The following is a 20369-nucleotide window of genomic DNA, read 5'->3' as shown; positions in this document are numbered from 1 at the left end:
TTATTTCAATAGCTGAGATCTTGTTATCCTCAGGGAAGGGGGTATATTCATGAGTGATTGTACCACATCACAAAATCATGAGATCCTCTTGCTTGCTTATATATCAAAGTAAAAATCAGCACTGTACATCCTAACTTAATGAGAAAACAAATAGCTTGCTTTATTAGGAGAACTAGGAATACATTTTGGCAATTCTGTAGATTAATTAATGGAAAACTTTATTTTTAGGATTAATCAAAGTTGAAGGGCCAGAAGATATTCTTTCTGTTCATTCATTGCCTTCAAGTCCATTCACTCATCCAGTGCCAAAGGAAACGATATCATCTGTGGAAGACTCTGAAGTGTCTTTGACATCCTTACCATATCTGGCCTCCTCTGTCACTTTGGATCTTGCTAAAGAAACAATGATACCTTTTGGCTTGGACTCTTTGGCCTCCAAAGTCAAAGGCCAATTAGAAGTGAGCACTTTGATGCCAGACACATCCATAGAAAAAGAGTTTATATTTGAGAGTGGTTTAGGTTCAGGATCTGGGCAAAAGGTGGATCTGATTACTTGGCCATGGAGTGAGACTTCATTAGAGAAGAGTTCTGAACCACTGTCCAAGTCATGGCTTGAAGATCAGGAATCACTTATGCCAACTGAAGGTATATATGAGAAATTAGGTATAGATGACAAAGATTCCACAGGGCAAAGTACTGAGCATTTAAAATATGGATATTATGATAGATCCACACACTTTGCAGAGGAAGAGCTCATTGGTGGACCTACTGTGCCCATCTTTGCAGAGACCACAACTGAATCTGCATCTCTAATTCTCTCCAAGCAAATATCAGAGGCACCTGACATTGATGATTACTCAGTTACCAAAGCACCTCTTCTATTGACAGCAATCTCTGCTTCTACTGGTAAACCAGAGCTACCATTTCTAAAGAAGGATATGGAACAAACTATAGAGTCATCCGAGCGTAAATGGTTTGACAGCAAGTTTTCAATAATGAAGCCAGATATGCAACCTTTGGGGACCATATTGCCAGAATCAGATGTAGTTTGGGCAAGAACTTCTTCCCTGGGGAAATTGTCCAGAGACATATTGGCAACTACACTGCAGAGTACTGACAAGCTCTGGCTTAAATCTTCCATGACACAGTCTACCAAATTGTCTCCAACCACAAGCTCCACCCTGCTAGAGGATGAAGTAATTATGGGTGTACAGGATATTTCATTAGAACTGGACCGGATAGGCACAGATTACTATCAGCCTGAGGTAATCCCTGAGGAAAATGGCAAGGTTGGTAGTTATGTGGAAATGTCTACAAATGTTCAGTCCACAGAGAGGGCTATTGTGGTGCAACCCACAGAAGGAGGTAACTTGAGTCATACCCAGACTGCAGGAGCTTTGGTGGTTTTCTTCAGCCTCCGAGTGACAAACATGATGTTTTCGGAAGACCTATTTAATAAAAACTCTTTGGAGTATAGAGCACTGGAGCAAAGATTTTTGGAACTGGTAAGCACAAGAAATGCAACATGGGTATTAGTGAATAATGGTGTATGTACTAACCCTCTTTCTCCCAAACATAAAATCTGAGCCAGTGAAAGTCTGGTCTGTTGTGCACATTGATTTGTAAATAGCATCATAGTCTACGGTTGGTAGAAAAACAATACAACAGATAGATACAAGAAATGGGAAACACAAATATAGCCTGAAGATGATATGATAACTTAGATACTGAAGATTGTATTCCATGAATCATGGAACTGAAACAAGTTTATAATTTCTTTTCACATTTTATTATGAGACCAGTTTTCTGTAGGTACTAATAATACCTTGACTGTTGTGAACCTTGGTTTTTGTTAAATGTGTTATTTTTATTTTTTGGGGGGGGGGTAGTAAGCACAAGCAGGGCAGAGGCAGAAAGAAAGAAGGGAACAGAGGATCTGAAGCAGTCTCTGTGCAGACAGCAGAGAGCCTGATATGGGGCTTGAACTTGAGAACTGCAAGATCATGACCTGAGCCAAAGCCACTCAGTCACGCCTTGACTGTTGTGATTCTTTAGTGAAACGGAGAGAATAAACTCTCTGTTATCTAAAACTGTCTGTGAGTTTCATGGATTCTTAAATATTGCTGTGAAAATCTCTTGACTCTCAAGTGATTGGCAATTTATACTTTTATTGATGAACAGTTTAAATAATTGAAATACTGAATATAGAATTGAAATAGAATATAATGTCAAAAAGTGGGGGAGGGGCTCATTCTTGTTTTTTGGGTGGGCATTGGTATGTTTTGAACAAAATAGCAAAACCTTGTAAACAAACTGACTACTTTTCATGTATTGTAGCTGGTTCCCTACCTCCAGTCAAATCTCACAGGGTTCCAGAATTTAGAAATCCTGAACTTTAGAAATGGCAGTATTGTGGTGAACAGCCGAATGAAGTTTGCCAAGTCTGTCCCTCCTAATGTCAACAATGCTGTATACATGATTCTGGAAGACTTCTGTACCACGGCCTACCAGACCATGAACTTGGCTATTGATAAATACTCCCTCGACGTGGAATCAGGTAATGGTATTGAATGCTGATGGTGGTTTCTTAATGGAATCCGGTTATTATTCGTGTGCATTTTCTTCTATAGTGAATCAAGGTAAATTCAATACTTGTAGGAAAAAGAGTATTATATCAGGCAGAATCTCCACATCTTGGTAATTATTAAATGATCTCTTCAAAGGACATCAATATCATTCTCTTTTAAAAAGGGTTGTTCACATGTATTACCTTGCTTACCTCCCATTCCCTTTTCTTTTCTTTTTTTCCCCCATTCCCTTTTCTACCTGCTCTGTCTAGCTCTCTTTTACTTATCCCCTGGATCTGCTCTACTCATCTCTGAGTTGCCAAACCCAAAAGATTTGCACTCTCTTTCCTTCTGTATTACTTTCCTAAGCTGTTTTATCCATTTCCATTATTGTAAATCTTATATAAATGTCAGTAACTCTCCACATTTATTAATGCTTATTTATTTTTGAGAGAGAGAGAGAGAGAGAGAGAGAGAGAGAGAGCGAGTGCACAAGCAGGGGAGTGGCAGAAAGAGAGGGAGACACAGAATTCAAAGCAGGCATCTTTTAAGTAAATTGAATCCTTCTGTCAGCTTCACTGTCTTGAGAAATGAAAGCCATATTCACTCACCTACTTGAGCCAGAAACCTGGGAAGTCATTCTGATAACTCAGTTTCCATCACCCCCAAACTTATATTAATTCTGAAAATTCTAAATATGTCTTAAATCTGTGTACTTCATTATCACCTCTCGTTTGAACCAGTTTCCCCACTACCTGTCTTATTCCCCTCCCCTATACAGACCGCAGCCAGGGTGCTCTTTCTAAAACATCAATCAGATTATTTCACTTCCCTACTTGAAATCTTCAGTGGCTGCCTGGTTCAATAGTCATGAGCTCTGGTCCCTATTTTTTCCCCCGTATCATCCAGTGAAACTAACTTCTTTGCTCACCATATTGTACTCAAATTAGCTTGTTTTACTTCTTCAGATTCAAGAAACTTGCAAGAAACTTTGCATATTCTTACTGTCCCTGTTGCCTAAAACTCTTTCCCCTCTCTGCTGATTTCTGTTCACCTTTTATGCCTCAGTTCAAATGTTTTTTCCTCAAGATTTTCACTGACTCACCCATAATCTGGATTGGGTCTTTCCTTTTAGTCTTTCCTGTAATATAATATTCTTTCCTGCTATAGAGTGTATAACTTTTGTAATAATGATTATTTATGCACATAGTTGCTTTGTGGCTATTTTTCCAGTTGAGCTATCCACAAGGACAGAGACTTGTCTGATTTATTAATCACTTTCTGGCCCAAACCTAGCACAGTATCTTGCATGTAAGAGGTACTCAAAAATACTGTGACTGGCTGAAATAAACCATTGTTTTTATTTGGAACACTTGGATGCAGAGGATACTGTTGGATCCTCAAACTTTGTTCTCTTTTTCCTTCCATAGAGAGAACAGTGATTTTGAGTAGGAGTAAGGTGAAATGCCTAGGTTTGTATTTCTCTAGTGCCTTTTACTCTCAAACTGGGAGAAAAGCAAACATTCTTCCCTTTGAAATTTTTGAAGGAACATCATTCATTCAAAATGAGGAAAGTGTGGGGCAGTGGAAGAAGAAATTAATTATAATTTGGAAGGCCTGGTTTCTTGCCTCTGCTCTGTTGTTTGTCATTTGTGTAACTCCAGATGAGCTATTTTATCTCTGAGGCTTAGTACTTATATGTTAAATGGGGATAGTATTATTACCTGGTCTATATATTTCATGGGGGCTAGTCTAAGGATTAAACAAAAACCATGCAAAAACATTTGACTACCCACAAAAATACAAACAGTTATGATTTATACAACTTTTGCAAAAGTCCATCTACTTCTTTTTAAAGAGATTATAATAGGGGTGCCTCGGCAACTCAGTCAGTTAAGTGTCCGACTTTGGCTCAGGTCATGAACTCACAGTTCATGGGTTTGAACCCTGTATCAGATTCTGTGCTGACAGCTCAGAGCCTGGAGTCTGCTTTGGATTCTGTGTCTCCGTCTCTCTCTGCCCCTCCCCTGCTCTGTCTCTGTCTCTCTCAGAAATGAATAAACATTGAAAAAATAAAAAATAGAATTACAATAAAGAAGTGCGTTCACTTCAGTTTTGTGTGTAACTCACATGTCAGCTGCATGGCAAGTCATCTAGGTTTATAGGGTCACCTTTTCCTTTAATATTCAAATGAACTGGAATCAGCCTCTCCCTTGTGCAGTGTAAAACCTGCATTCACGGCCTTCTCACTCTCACTATCTCTAGGAATTATCCGGGAATTTAAATATTTCTTAATTATCTCCAGCTCTGAGTTAGTTGAGCTGAGTTTCCAGTCTCACATTTACTTTGACCCATGTGGTTGTTCTTTATGTTAACCCAACACAGATCACAGTCCCAGTTTTCACTTCCCAGAACACCTCTAACCCAAGGTAGTTGATTCTGTCAGATATTTGCCGATGGTATGAGGGTGATGGAAGAGGCTTTCTTGTAGCGTTGCAGGTGGCTTAAGCATATTACTATTAGGCTTAACCATCCTAAATTCCTCAGCAAATCTTTCAAAGGCATCTCTTACTGGCCAACTTTTTCTCCAGGACCCAGTCAGCTACCATGTTATTCTGGCTGCTCTTGCTATCTTTCCAGACCCTCTTCATATTTCCTTCACTCTTATTTTCCTGAACCCATAAATCCTTCTCTTAGCATTCTATTGGGAAAAAACCAGAATGTATTCATTCTACAATTTAGATCCTGTCTCCTATCTTAAGCTGAGCTCTAAGTCTACCTTTGATTCTTCCAAACAGAGGGTCATGCATTCTGGGCATCCTCACCTTCAACCCGCACAAAGACCTAGAAAGAGACCTCCAAACTACAGCCTTTTATTTACATGATTATATATTAGTCTTGGTTTTTTTCAGTCTGGAAGCAAAAGGGAGCAAGATTTTTTTTTCCTCTTATACTCTATTTTCCTTCCCTCCCTCCTGCAAAAACATTCACCTATACCTACATAGAATGGCCACGAAGTTTTCAAATTTCTAAGTAGGTATTTTCCTATAGCATGCATATTTTTAGTTAAAAGACTTCCAATTAAAACACTATTTTATCCCAAGATGGACTAGAGACAAGGCTGACTTGTCTCTTGCCTTACTTGTTTTCACGTCATGTTTCAGAAATTCTTGAACTTTTATCAACAAAAGGGAGCCACACAATACCATCCTTCCCACCCCCTATATACACTCCTTTTCTTCAAGTCTAAGATTAGATTATTTTCTGATTACAGAGTGACAAAATGAATACTAGGGTAAAGATGTGTAGACTTAGGAAATACACAGATGAATCCTGCATATAGAAACTGCCCATCTGTCATCACATTTGGATGCTCTCCTTGTTATAAGAGCATCTTATTAGTGTCTCCTATATTAATGTCCTAGGGCTGCTATAACAAAGAACCACAAACTGATTGGTTTGTAACAACATAGCACTTTATTCTCTCATAGTTCTGGAAGCTAGAAATCCAAAATCAAGGTTTGGTAGGGCTACATTTCCTCTGAAAGCTCTAAGAAAAATTCCTTCCTTGCCTCCTTCTAAGCTTCTGGTGTTTGTCGACAATCCTTGATGATCTTGACTTATGGATGCATCACTCCAGTCTCTGTCTCCATCTTTATATGGCCTTCTTTTCTGTGTGTTTGTGTCTCTGTGTTCAAATTTCCCTTTTCTTTTAAGGACATCAGTTATTGGGTTAGGGTCCACCCTAATCAAATATGACTTCATCTTAACTTGATCACATCTGCAAAGAACCTGTTTCCAAATAAGGTCATATTCTGAGGTTTTGAGTGGACATGAATTTTGGGGGCTATACTATTCAACTGCTTTCGTCTCCGCATTCCTTCATAGGGTAAAGGAAAATAAGCCGCAGAGATCCAAAGTCCAAGACCACAGATTTGTGCAGGGTATCTTTAATCTCCAGAGCAGCAAGGAAATCATTGATTCTCAAAACCATATTAGTTTCTCTGGAAACAGAGACCATGCTCTTTATTTTTTTTAGCTCCCCTTAGCCTTTTGGCTTAACTTCATGATTTTTCATCTAGATGAGTCTATGGATCATTTCCACCTATTTCATCTGTCTTTGGTATCTGTGTCACCATTTGCCACTCACAGATTGCTGTTTATCAGTGAAGACATATAGCGGGATGTTCTTCGGTAGGATAGAAGACCCATCATGGTCATTGTCTTGTATCACTTTTGACTTGTTATTGTCATAATTATTTAAAATTTTTACTTTTTCTCATCTAATAAAGAAAAATAGTTACTGAAGTCAAAATATTATTGGGAATGGCCTCAGGTGGTATAGGGCTGATTTATTTTTCTCACATTGGCTTCAGAAAATTTCAGATGTTCTTAGCTACTCTTATTGGGTTATATCCACCCCTGAGGCTCCTATCAGTTCTTCTCTGGGCTCTGTTTCCTCATCCCATGTTCTCAGTGTGGAGAACTGGCATTTAGCATTGTATACAGAACACAGGTAGCACTGTAACTACTATAGTAGGTTAGGGTTGGTGCAAATGAATGATATATGAAAACTATGTTGAATTTAGATTGACAATTACATGACATGTGTTTTAAGGCTTCCACATGCTTCTTTGATAAAACATGTAAAAAAAAACAGGTCATTGGGTTTTATCGTTTAGTTCTGGGTTTCAGAAAATTTGATAAAAGTTCATCAATCCAAGGATGGGTGAGAATTTTTTGTGGTATTGGTGGTGATGGTATACTTTAATGGTTCAGGAATGGGGTTGCCCTCTGGTACTTTGCAGTGGGAGAGTGTTACTGGAGGGGCTTCATGTATCCCAGCCCCTGTATTTTGCCTTTTCTTGTATAATTCTCTGGTTTGTTTGATATTTTAGGTGATCAAGCCAACCCTTGCAAGTTTCAGGCATGCAATGAATTTTCTGAGTGTTTAGTCAACCCCTGGAGTGGAGAAGCAGAGTGCAGATGCCACCCTGGGTACCTGAGTGTGGAAGAACTGCCCTGTCAGAGTCTCTGTGACCTACAGCCTGACTTCTGCTTGAATGATGGAAAGTGTGACATTATGCCTGGACATGGGGCCATTTGTAGGTATGTTGCGTAGAGATTTTGGCTTCCCAAGGTTATAGATAAATAACTTCCTCTGTAGTCATTGTGTACACCTATGACTTTAGGATAATCATAGCAATATTTATTATAAAAGCTATATCTAGGCAATAGATGGATGCCATCTAGTTCTCATGTGAAGACTGGGTCAGTTAATAGGCCTGAATTATACCCAGTTCAATTGGTTATTTTACTTTATACTTTTAGGAAGCTATAAGAAAAACATTATTTAAATATGTCTTACTTGGAGAGTCCTTGCAGTAGTTGGTGTTTGCTGTGTTGTTAGGCATAAGATTAATACTTTATACTGTGAAGTTTTTGTGGTCCTCTTGGATGTGTTGTTAAAGGCTTTGAGCTGCTCTTGGTCCTACTGAGTATTCAAAAATAAAGTTCCTAAGATCCACTTTTTTAAAAGGCAGAGCCTAAGAAAGTCCACAGACAGACGAGCAGATTCAGGTAGCCTGACCATTCTCCTGTACTCATTTCCCTTAAACAAAACAGAACTAGTCAACCTCTGAACTACGCAACAACTAGTCACATGGATGTAAATGGAGAAAACGCTTAGAATAAATGGGAGAAACATGAATAAGAAGATGGTTTGTGAACGTCAAAATGGGCGAATGTTGGTATAGATGCCAGACACGGAGGACATAGGTGGGGATGATCAGACTCTTTTGAATGAAAAAGTATAAAGTTGAACTAGAAAACTCCAAGGAAAAATAGTTTGCTGATTTCCAGAGAAATTAATATTATTTTGAAAAGCAGTCATTTTCTTGCTGCTCTGGGAATTGACACTTTTGCCCAAGCCTGGGGCCTCGGGGTTGGGGGAATCTCTGCAGTGTGGTGAAAGGAGATGAGGAGTTTGGAGACTGGAGTCTAGACCCAGATTTGTTGCTGACTAATTGTGTGATCTCATAGTCACTTTCCTTCGTGGGCCTGTGTTTTGTTAAGTATAAATAAGAAAGTTAAATAGAGTACTTTCTTTCGGTCTAGTCAGTCTTTTATTCAGTCATTTACAAATTGTCATGGAAGACCTGCCAGGTCTGCACCAGCCATTAATCACAACTTTAAATTGTATGATCACTTAACCTGTTATGTTCACTTCTTTACTGAAGCTTCACATGGTCAGTATTTATTTCACTACCTTTCCCCAGTCCTGCCAAAGGTTCTGCCATTGTTGTTTTCAGCACAGTGGTTCTGTTTTTGGACTTTGTCTCTTCTCATTACAGATGCCGGGTGGGTGAGAACTGGTGGTACCGAGGTGAGCACTGTGAGGAGTTTGTGTCTGAGCCCCTGGTAATAGGCATCACCATTGCCTCTGTGGTTGGACTTGTCCTCGTTTCGTCTGCTGTTGTCTTCTTCCTCGTCAGGACTCTTCAGACTCGTCATGTTAGGAGAGAGAGAGAGAGGCTCAGCAGGTATATAAAGAAAATTGCTCTCTAATGGAATAAAATACTCCTTTTATTCATTTATTTTGTACTTACTAAATGCCCTATTGGATATATGGATCTGGTTGGAGGAGAGGAAGCTATAAAGTTGAATAAAAACATGGTCCCTATCCTCAAAGGATGTCAGATTGGAAACAAATGTAAACAAGAGTATGAATAAGATGCTAAGGGGCCTAGATGAGGGATTAATTCATTTGGCCTGGGAGAGTGTCTTAGAAGTTTTAATGATGGTTATGATATTTAGCTGGACAGGAGGGTAGATGTTTCCTGGGGAGGGTGGTGGTGGTTAATTGAATGAGCATGAGCAAAGTCAGGAAGGCATTCATGAATCTCAAGACACACTGAAGGAATGTCATTGTTGAATGTGGCCAGAAGGCCTGTTTTGCCATTGGGGAGGAATTAGAAGGGTGATGGAACTGAGGTGAGACCCCTGTGTGAAGACCAGATCTGTTAGTTTGTTCCCTTTTGGCTCTTATCAGTGGTAATTAGCTAGATTGTAAATCTGGGTAAGAATCTGACAAGAACTAAAATCTGTTTCTCTGTTTAGTAGCTTCATTAATGGGGGAAATGAAACCTGCTCTTCCTAGTAGGATAGAGATTCAAAGACCTTTTAGTTGTTATGTGATCGTGATCCTTGGTTGTACTTTGCTTCTGTGCTACTCGAGTCTGTAAGATCTGCTGCTTCAGGTTCAGGTTACCTGTCCTCATTCTCTGGCATGGCTAGGGAGACACCTCTCCTAGGTTCCTAGAGCACCCAGGACATACTTCCATCATTGTTACATTTTTTTTTATTAATTCTGATTTTGCTTTAGAGTGTATTCAGGACAGGGTTCCAACAAACTCTTTGTGTCATCAGCATCTAGAACAATCCTAGGCACATAATTGATGCTCAGTAAATATTTGTAGATCTGAATGGAATTTCATTGAGGTCTCCCTGTATTTACTTTTCTATCAAATTCTCTGTTTACTGATGCAACTCAGGTTGCATACTGATTTTGACTTGCATACTCTGGGAATGATGGAACTGTATTCATTTAATGAAATACTGTACGGTGAAGGACATATTTCCCCATCAACATTTATTGACAAGCATTTTGGGGCAAATAAAGACAAATAAGACATGAAACAGTCATTCCATAGGGCACTTGCCATGTAGTTCAGGAAATGATAATGATACCACCTGATAAATAATATTTGAGATTGATCTGAATATTTTTCATAGTTACCTCCCCACATCTGTATCCAGCTCACCTCTTTTTCTTGCCCAATAGAAATCGTGCTTCAGGTAAATAGTCTTTGAAGTAGTTGAGCATCTGAAAAACCTCGATCAACCATACTTTTGTTTTTTGCTCCAGCAGGCAGCCTGACAGCCTCTCATCAATTGAAAATGCTGTGAAGTACCCTGCATATGAAAGCCATGTGGCTGGACCCGAGCAGTATGAGGGGCCCTATCCTCACAACCCCTTCTACAGCTCTGCAAGTGGAGAGATGATTGGTGGCCTGAGCAGGGAAGAAATCAGGCAAATGTATGAGAACAGTGAGCTTTCCAAAGAGGTAAGTAACTTTGCTTTTCTGTTGCTGCTGCTGCTGCTGTGCGTGTGTGTGTGTGTGTGTGTGTGTGTGTGTGTGTGTGTGTGTGTGTGTGTGTGTGTGTGTGTGTGTGCGTGTGTGTATGCATACATATGAAAGTACATGGACCTTAAGAAAGAGTGAAAAATATTTCCTGGTCAGTTTTTTACCTCATGATATCTTCCAGTCGATGTGGTATGCAGGGGATATGTAATTCTGAGCTATACCTAATTTCCCCCTCCAGTGCTTTCTTTTTCCATTATTAGCAAATGCTCTCTCTTTCCTCCCTCCTTCCCTTAGGAATATATGTCTGAGTTATCCAGAGTGGTTCATGCAGTAACCAAACCCTCATTTCTCTGAAAAGGCCATTCTGTCCTATAGCTCTCCCCTGGGTAGCCCAGAAAGCCACACTTCCTTATAAAAAATGAGAACTCCTTCAAAAAAAGCTGCTGGGGTTTTTCTAATGGTGTTTTTTTCTTTTCTAAGGAAATTCAAGAAAGAATGAGAATTTTGGAACTGTATGCCAATGATCCTGAGTTTGTAGCTTTCGTGAGAGAACATCAAATGTAAGCATTTGTTACAGTCTCTTATGCAGGTTCTTAAGCTGTGCCTTAGAATAGTGCCACCAGTGTGGGTACATAACATAATTCCTGTCCTCATGACATGGGTTCTGGTGATAACCAATGCTTATTAACTGATAAGTGAGGAGGGGAAGCCGCCGATACATGAAGGGACTTAAGATCACAATGATAACAAATGGTAGAGAAGATTTAAAACTATCTGTTCTGACCTAGAGATTCCTGGGCTATGTTGTATTTTCTCTCTTGTTACCACAGAGAACACCTGTGATTTAATGCTCTAAAATATTTTTCATGGACAGTTTCTATGAAAAGCACTTGAGCAGCCAAAAATCCTCACACATTTCAATGTTTCCTTCCATTGCTGTCTTGGTAGACAGTTTTCAGTATGCTTTGAATTACACAAATCTCATTAAAGTATTTATCTCTTGCTTTTATCAAGTTAATCTTACATTTCCCTCTTTCACTTTCCATTTGTTTTTCTCAGCATGCATTTTGGGCAAATTCTGTAACTATTTTTCTCTGTTCCTTAGGATCCATAACCATACTTGGGTTACCAAAATAAACTATCGTGGGTCACCTAGGTGGCTCAGTCATTTAAGTGTCCGACTGGCTCAGGTCATGATCTCACAGTTCATGAGTTTGAGCCCCGCATTGGGCTCTTTGCTGACAGCTTAGAGTCTGGAGCCTGCTTCAGATTTTGTGTCTCCCTCTCTCTAAATCCCTCCCATACTCATATTCTGTCTCTCTCGAAAAAAAAAATAAAAAAAAAAATAATAAACTATCTTATAGAGAGGCCATTGTGGGCATTAATTGAATATATGATGACTGAGATACAATTTGGCTTTGATATTTGTTCCTGCCCTCATAAATGTACTTACTCATGGATGGGGTTCCACTGAGGCCAGATATCTTTGCCTGGCTTTTAGAAGAGAGAAACCACAGCAATTCATGCATGCTTGCAGAAGAAATTGATAAAACATCATGATAACACACATGGCCTTAATGGGAGCCTCTGCCCCTTTGCTCTGAATCCCTTTGCTCTGATAACCAGTCCTTCACTTATGGTTCCTCTCTGATAGGAAGGGATTAATTAGAACCTAAGGAAACTGAAGAAGATGGTTTTTAAATTCCAAGTACATGGTGGAGATTCCTTTAAAAATCTCTGAACATCTGACTTGGTCCCTGGGAGGTGCTGCCAACCTTATTGAATGTTGTTAGAGCAATATTACCAGGAAACTGCCTTTCTGTTTTTTTAAACTTGTTTTATTTTTTATTTTTTTAAATTTACATCCAAATTAGTTAGCATATAGTGCAACAATGATTTCAGGAGTAGATTCCTTAGTGCCCCTTACCCATTTACCCCATCCTCCCTCCCACAACCCCTCTCGTAATCCTCAGTTTGTTCTCCATAGTTATGAGTCTTTTCTGTTTTGTCCCCCTCCCTGTTTTTATATTATTTTTGTTTCCCTTCCCTTATGTTCATCTGTTTTGTCTCTTAAAGTCCTCTTATGAGTGAAGTCATATGGTTTTTGTCTTTCTCTGACTAATTTCACTTAGCATAATACCCTCCAGTTCCATCCACGTCATTGCAAATGGCAAGATTTCATTCTTTTTGATTGCCGAGTAATACTCCATTGTATATATATATACCAGGAAACTGCCTTTTATTTTTTTTTTAATTTTTTTTCAACGTTTTTTATTTATTTTTGGGACAGAGAGAGACAGAGCATGAACGGGGGAGGGGCAGAGAGAGAGGGAGACACAGAATCGGAAACAGGCTCCAGGCTCTGAGCCATCAGCCCAGAGCCTGACGCGGGGCTCGAACTCCCGGACCGCGAGATCGTGACCTGGCTGAAGTCAGACGCTTAACCGACTGCGCCACCCAGACGCCCCAGGAAACTGCCTTTTAAAAACCAGGACTCCCCTTCATCCCTACAACTCTGGCCAGCAGATTGCCTATGGCTACATTTCAGTGGTATCCAGTAGAAAGAACATAACTGATGTTTTTGTCTTTCCTAAGACTCTTTATAAGCCTCTTGGAGCCACCTGCTTGAATGTGTTCTCTCAATTAAAAATGCATTTCATTTAGGCTAAGACATTCAAAGAAGGGATTCAGGAGACCGTAATTAGTGACACACAGATTAATTACATGCTTCAGTTTCTTGTAACTGCCTTTGAAACATACAAAAAAAAATTCCATGTGGCAAAGAATATTTAAATAAGAAGATCCAGTGAAACAAAAGAAAGTCCACATAAACACTATAACCTTAAGAAGGATGTTCATTGAGGAAAGATGGCATTGAAAAAATGTTAGGTATGTAAATTCATACATTTTCAATTTCACTTAGTCTCAGCATTTTCATCTACCAGTAGCCCAAGAAAATGTTCATAGACTGGATTTAGGATTCATAAAAACATTACATGGTCTTGATAGAGTGGGGCTTTTTTTGGTAGGCGGAGGTGGTTTGTTTGTTTTTTAGCTCAGCAAAGCACAGGACAACTTTCTGCAAAGAAAGAAAATAGAAAATGTTGGTGATCTTAGGAACCATATGTTGGTGACGTATTACAACAAAAGTGAATTTCAGAGCATTTCTTGCTTTTTCAATTAATTGTTCTTTGTTTTTTTCATGGCAGGGAAGAGCTTTAATCAAAACTTTTATTATGAAACTGATCAGAAGCCTAGAGAAGATGGAGATCACTTGTTACCCATGTCATATAATTAACCTGGATTTTGACCTCTGTTGGAAGAAGAGTGAAAAAATTAAAAATTAAAAAATTAAATTTGGGGACAAAATTTTTTCTAGCTTAAAATTTCAGAATGTAGTAAGAGATGTGACCATTTTTATACCTACAAAGACCAAAAGCTGTATTTAAAGAAACTGTATGAGTTCTGGGAAGTATTCTACAAGAAAAACTTGGGCCTAGGAGTTGGGACTGAATTCATTATCTGTTCTGAATCTTGAAAGTGTGTCTTAACTGTGGCTCAGGTTTTCCTGGAAGAAGATAACAGGAGACCATTACAGGAGAAGGCAGGCTTAGTAACAATATTTTGTAGCATGTTTGTTATTGTTAGGTGGAAGGAGAAGCCTTTGAAGTAGTTTTAATATAGTTTATAGTCAGACATTCATCTACATAAAAAATATTAAGTTTTTTTTTGGCAATTACACTATTGAAGAAAAAGTAACCTTTTTGCTATAGTATAGAGTTAGGCTTGTACTTCAGTTTCCACCAGAATTTTGAATTTCCTGAGCATATGAATCAAGACCACATTATTGTTAAGTATGTCAATATCCTATTTTTTTTAGTTGTCAAGGGCATTACATATGTATAATTTTTAAAAAATGTTTATTTATTTATTTTGAGAAAGAGCATGAGCTGGGGAGAGGCAGAAGGGGGTGGGGGGAGAGAATCCCAAGCAGGCTCCACACTGTCAGTGCAGAGCCCAGTGCAGGGCTCAATCTCATGAACAGTGAGTTCATGACCCGAGCCGAAATCAAGTCAGATGCTTAACCGACTGAGCCACCCAAGCGCCCCTCATATGTATAATGTTTAAAGGGTTCCCATTAGACTACAGATTAATTTAATTCTGTGGACAGAGAGGGAGTGAATGGGCATTGGGTCAAGGCCACAGCACTGAGAATGTATTTGGCCGATCGATGGGTGGGCTGAGTCAAACTAATGGGCACCCTGACTCTTCTTTGGCTATCTCATGTTGTCCTAGGCAAGTTCTGGATCTTCTCTAGTTCCTGGTGTATTAATTTGGAAAGCAGCACTTAACTACCTCACATAGTATAGGTTAGTATAGGTGAGCTTCTTTGCATTGCTTTTCCTTTGTAGTAATAACTCGTGTCTAAATTAATTCCTGCTTACATGAAATGTGACAGGACTTTTATTGCAGTTAAAATTGTTTTTAAGTATATAGGTAGGAAATGTCCACATCTTATATAAATTTTAACTGAAAATGGAAGTTTTCCTCTTTCTCTCTAGTATGTTTTTGAATGGGTAGCTTTGGAGGGGGCAAGGAGAGGGCCAAATAATCTTCACTATTAATATTAAATTGCATATACAAAGAGCTTATTATTGATAAAGCTATTTCATGTTAGATGTCTTCATATTTGCCAAAAACAAACTTGACATTTCGATTTCTTTCTGACCAGATCTAACTAACCAGGATAGATTGACTATACAATAAGATACTTGGTTCACTTATTTTTTTTCTTAACTTTATGATTGCCAATTGCACTCATTATGGGGCCACCCAAAACTAAAGCTCTGAGTGCATGCCCCAGTAAAGCCATTGAAAGCCTAGAAGATATCCAGGTAATTTACAAAGTATGTATGGTATGTGTCTGTATGAAGGTGGTTCCCTTATCTCAGCATTGTTTTTCATTCCCTACTCACTTAATGGATTTTCTACAAGTTCAGTATAGGTCCAAGTCACTGCTGGGACATTTCGTACTGGGCTCATTTGAAAGGTAGTTGATAATGGTCTTTAAAGCATTATAAATGGTAATAACATTTGCCATCACTAAATGCTTAATTTTATTTTTAAAAGGTTTCTGTTTAACTGTTTACGTTTTAAACTTGTTTTCCTAAACTTATATATGTTAAATGAAAAGAAGATTTGTTTTTATCCCACATTAACCCTAGAATGTAATCATTTGAATGTCTGCTTGCTGTCAGAGTCTACATGGGCTTAAAAGGAGTCTGGGGAGAGGTCACCATGTGGATCAGTTAGGAGAAGCACAAATTAAAAAAGCTAAAGAAGGATTGTTGTTTTTCGGAAGCCAAGCAGTGACGTGGGAATTTGAGAATTCTGACACATCTCTGTCTCTGATTCCCTTTTATATGACCTTTTCAGTCAAGAGCAAATCATTTAACTCTACATGAATGTCTGTTTCAAACCTATTAAATGGAAGAATAAGGGAACTCCCACAGTCTCAGGGAGAAACTTGGAGGCCTCAGTGCAGGAATGAGACTTATGCCCTACTTTTGCTATAGCTGAACTGTAGTAGGAAAGACTGCAGAATGCAGTTTCCACGGCGAACATCCATAGTGCCAGGGAGGCTCTCTCACTCTCAAAGGGCAAAGTACACCAAAAGAGCTTCTTTTTAGAAGAGTGTTCCCTAAAACAATTTAATGGCATATAGTCATTTAAGAGGATGAGGGCTAAACTCTTCTTTAGGTTGTGTGATTGAGGAATGAAATTTTCTGATTATTAGAACACTCCCAATAACCTAGCAATATATTTAATAAAAATGCCATCTTATTTGATGGCAATAAAATGCAGTTAGTGCTAAAAGTGCATGGTAAATAACTCAAACTTTTTTTTTTGATTCATAAAGTGCTTTGGAGTCTTATACATATAGCTGTGAGTGTACCTACATAATTTCTCTTTTCATGGGTCTGGATGAAGGGGAATTTATTTGGTAAATAAGACTTCATTTCTACCATGGCAGTATTTTAAGGGTGTTTGTTCACATTTATGTGCCCTACAGTCTCATTTACTTTACATAATAAAGCAAGTGCAGGTTTTACCTGATTTTATTCCCACTTTGTTTTTTCTTCTCCAGCATCTAGTTATTACGAGTTGGCTGCTCCCCTCCTCCTTCCCCTTTGGTGCCCACATAGTGAATTATAATGACTTGACCTAATATTACTTCTGACAAAAAGATGGAAACTGAGCAAATATTCTCTGTAGGCTTTAAAAATATGTTGGCTCAAATAATACCTGATTTAGTTATTCATTTGTGTGCTTGTTTTATGTTTGCCTTCTGCTTCATGATTTTTAGGCAGCTAGGATCTTTGTATCATTTACATGTTTTCAGTAATGGATACTCTGATATCTGTCAATCTGTGGATTGAATTTTTATTCTGAAATGGGAAGAAAAGGCAACATATTTATTCCATAAGGAAATAGCTGATTTAGGAGAATAACTTATTTTTATGACATTGAGATGTTTTAACCAAGAGAAATATGGGTCAATTTTTTTCCCCTAAAATATTTATAACAATTCCTTGTAGGAATGGGTGGGACCAGTCTTCCTCATCTCCCATCCAGCTGTGATGAGTAATGGAGCCTAGCTCATTCTATTCCCTAGTGTGTAATAAATGCAGAAAAACAGTGTGAAGGGTACAGTCCTTAAATCAATTGCATTGTGTTCCACAAAAGATCCTGGCTGGAAGTGGCAAGGTGGGAGAGTACCAGAAAGTAATTGGTGATGTAAAGAATCTGCCTGGAAATGTTTTTGACTAATGGCATTTTATAAAACCTTCTACCACTATGAGTTAATAAGACACAGGTTAAACCACTCTCTTCAGGATAGTAAAACGCAGATTAAAACACTCTTCTCCACTATGCAATTTATAGCTATAGCCTAGATTAAATGGTCCCTCATTCTGGCTTTTCTTTTTCTCACATGTAATTATTTTTTTAGAGATTACGGATATTAGTAGGAAAAAGTAAACATCATATTAGAGAACAGATGCATAATTATTTATGTGTCAGGATTATGTCATGATTCTGAAGCAATCGTGTATGCCATAATATATATTCAGTATGGAGTATGCATAATGTGAGATTCTTCTTTTTCATCTTGTTTATGACATTTTACTTAAAGTATAGATCAACTAAGTTCATGTTATTGTACTTTTTTCTTGAAATGTGCTGGTCTTAATATTAACTAATTAGAAATAAAAGTTTAAAAATCTTTACATAAAAAGATCTTTCTTTTCTCATGTATATAATTGTGCTATTTTTATTATTAATAAACTTCTCTTTTAAGAATCTCCCCACATATTTTTTTTGTCAATTAAGAGAAAGCACTGTAGATTATAGCAACAGTTGTGTTATGATTACCAGAGATACACACATGAGCATGAGGTGGAAATGAAAATCATCTTTTGATTAATCTTTGTGTAGTGAGGATGTAGGTGAACTGAAGACAAATTTAGAGCCCAATTTTTGCCTTAAATTTTGTTAATAGTTAATGATGCTGAGTCATTATTTCGCCTCTCTTGAACTTTATTCTTTTAAGCTCTTAGAAACTTTCATTTTTTCCTCATTTGCTTAAGGCAGGGATGGAAAGAAAACTGATGGAGTTGATTTAAAAAAGATTGGTGAGGATGGTAGCTAGCACCAAATGTCCTGTAACTAGAGAAGGAATTGGTCACCTGTCTAAAGAGAACAGATAAGACCTAAATATGGTAACAACAGTCTAAACCAATTTTGCATGGGAAGGGCAGGAGGAAAATCACCTACCACCAACCTAAGCATCATCATCAGAAACCTCAGTTTTCAATTTCTTTCCTTCCTACATTTGCATCTTGGCTTCATGGCAGCAAGGCATGAGGAAATCCTAAATCATTCTTAGGGGAAGATAGTCTTAATTTTATTCCAAAGACAACATTATAAAAACACAAACAGAAATATGTCTAATAAAAATACCAGTTAACTAATTAATTAGTAACCTCGTTTTAGTTACTAATTAGAAGAAAGAGTAATAACCCTATTATTTTTATTTTTTAAATTTTTATTGTCTTTTTAGTGTTTATTTTTTGAGAGAGAGACAGAATGTGAGCAGAGGAGGGGCAGAGAGAGAGGGAGACACAGAATCTGAAGCAGACTCCAGGCTCTGAGCTGTTAGCACTGAGCCCGATGCAGGGCTCGAACTCACGAACCTTGAGACCTAAGCCCAAGTTGGACACTTAACCAACTGAGCCACCCAGGTGCCCCAGTAGCCCTATTTTTAATAAGTCTGGTCAGGATAAGCCCTAGTCACTGTTAGTGCTTGCCCTCATATGATAATCTGCTTTCTAGGTCCTGCTGAATATATGTCCCATCTGAGCTAGTTCTTGATGGGCTGTGTTCCATGAACTAAACTTTAAATTATCTTCTCAGCAATGCACATGCACACACACACACACACACACACACACACACACACACACACATTTTGTGTCCTACCCCTCTTTTTAGTATAAATGAATTTCTACTCATATAATAATAGCTGTTAAGGAATCATGATTTTCTGAGTAACACCAACATGGTATGTGGGCTTTTTGGGTATAAATCATTTTTTCCAAATGAATAACTCCCATTGTCACTATTTCACACACTGTGGCAGGTTTGGGGAAGAATACACACATTTTCAGCAGAGGGGCCTTTGAAGAAGCTTCAGAAAACTGACAAAAAACTCCTTTCGTGCCTTTTTCTATCATGTACATGCTTCATTCCATTATTTACCAATGCTGTTTTGTAATTTTTTATGTGTGTCACTGATTTTCCACTAAACTGAGTTCTTTGATGTTAAAGTCATGTCTTGCTCTTTGTTATTTATTCATGAAACCAAAGAGTGATTTGTCTACTGCAGACAGAGTTTGTCTACAATGATTATTAATTCAATTGGCTTGAGATAATTGGTTATATGTAGATATCTATTTCATGACTAGCAAGCAAATGATTAACTTGTATTTTTGGAACAAATTAGTTGGACCTATGTGTGGTTTACAAACTGTTTTGAGAGAAATGGTTTATAGAGATTTCAAAATAACCATAAAGGTTTCAAGAGATCAGATTTGAACATTTATATCTATCTTATTCTCATTGAGTAATTCACAGATCATAAAGTAGTAAGCGTTTTACAAACACTTATCAATATATGGATTGTTACATCCAGATGTAGTAGCCTGAGTTTCTCAACCACAGACTCGAGGAGGAAGCTGGGATGAAGAGAAAGAGTGTGAGGAATGTGCTAGGAGAGTAGAAACATGCTTCCAGTGTATGGCTGGTGGAGGTGCCAAGATCAGAGAGCTTGTAGAGACAGGTAGGTTTGTAGGAACAAAAATTTGACTCTACTTTCTGTTGGTAGATTTGGGAGCATAATACATATAGAAGGTACTGTTTAATCTTAAAATACAAGTTTTTTTTTATAATGCTTTTATTTGTTTATTGTGTAGGGAAGATTGAAATAAAGAGAGCAAGATGTGACTCAGTTCTTCCCTTTCTTATAAAAACAAACAAACAACAGGAAAACGCTACCAGAGAGAGGGATACATAGTTGGTTAAACCTGTTTTATTC

General features: G+C 38.1%; 1 protein-coding gene across 2 annotated transcripts in view; it reads left to right on the top strand.

The window, feature by feature from the left end:
- The window catches only part of IMPG2 (interphotoreceptor matrix proteoglycan 2), an 87685-nt gene extending 68402 nt beyond the window's left edge, over positions 1-19283 (top strand). For both annotated transcript variants that reach the window (XM_015084876.3, XM_053220775.1), the window contains 7 exons: positions 229-1505; positions 2338-2557; positions 7466-7676; positions 8921-9109; positions 10495-10693; positions 11195-11274; positions 13924-19283. In XM_015084876.3, the coding sequence (XP_014940362.3) occupies positions 229-1505; positions 2338-2557; positions 7466-7676; positions 8921-9109; positions 10495-10693; positions 11195-11274; positions 13924-13936 (2189 nt within the window). In that variant the 3' untranslated portion in view covers positions 13937-19283. The remainder of the gene's footprint in view (positions 1-228; positions 1506-2337; positions 2558-7465; positions 7677-8920; positions 9110-10494; positions 10694-11194; positions 11275-13923) is intronic.
- Positions 19284-20369: the final 1086 nt, after the last annotated feature.

Source organism: Acinonyx jubatus, chromosome C2 (assembly GCF_027475565.1).
Source record: "Acinonyx jubatus isolate Ajub_Pintada_27869175 chromosome C2, VMU_Ajub_asm_v1.0, whole genome shotgun sequence".
Classification (NCBI taxonomy): domain Eukaryota; kingdom Metazoa; phylum Chordata; class Mammalia; order Carnivora; family Felidae; genus Acinonyx; species Acinonyx jubatus.
This window is presented reverse-complemented; position numbering and strand designations above follow the sequence as displayed.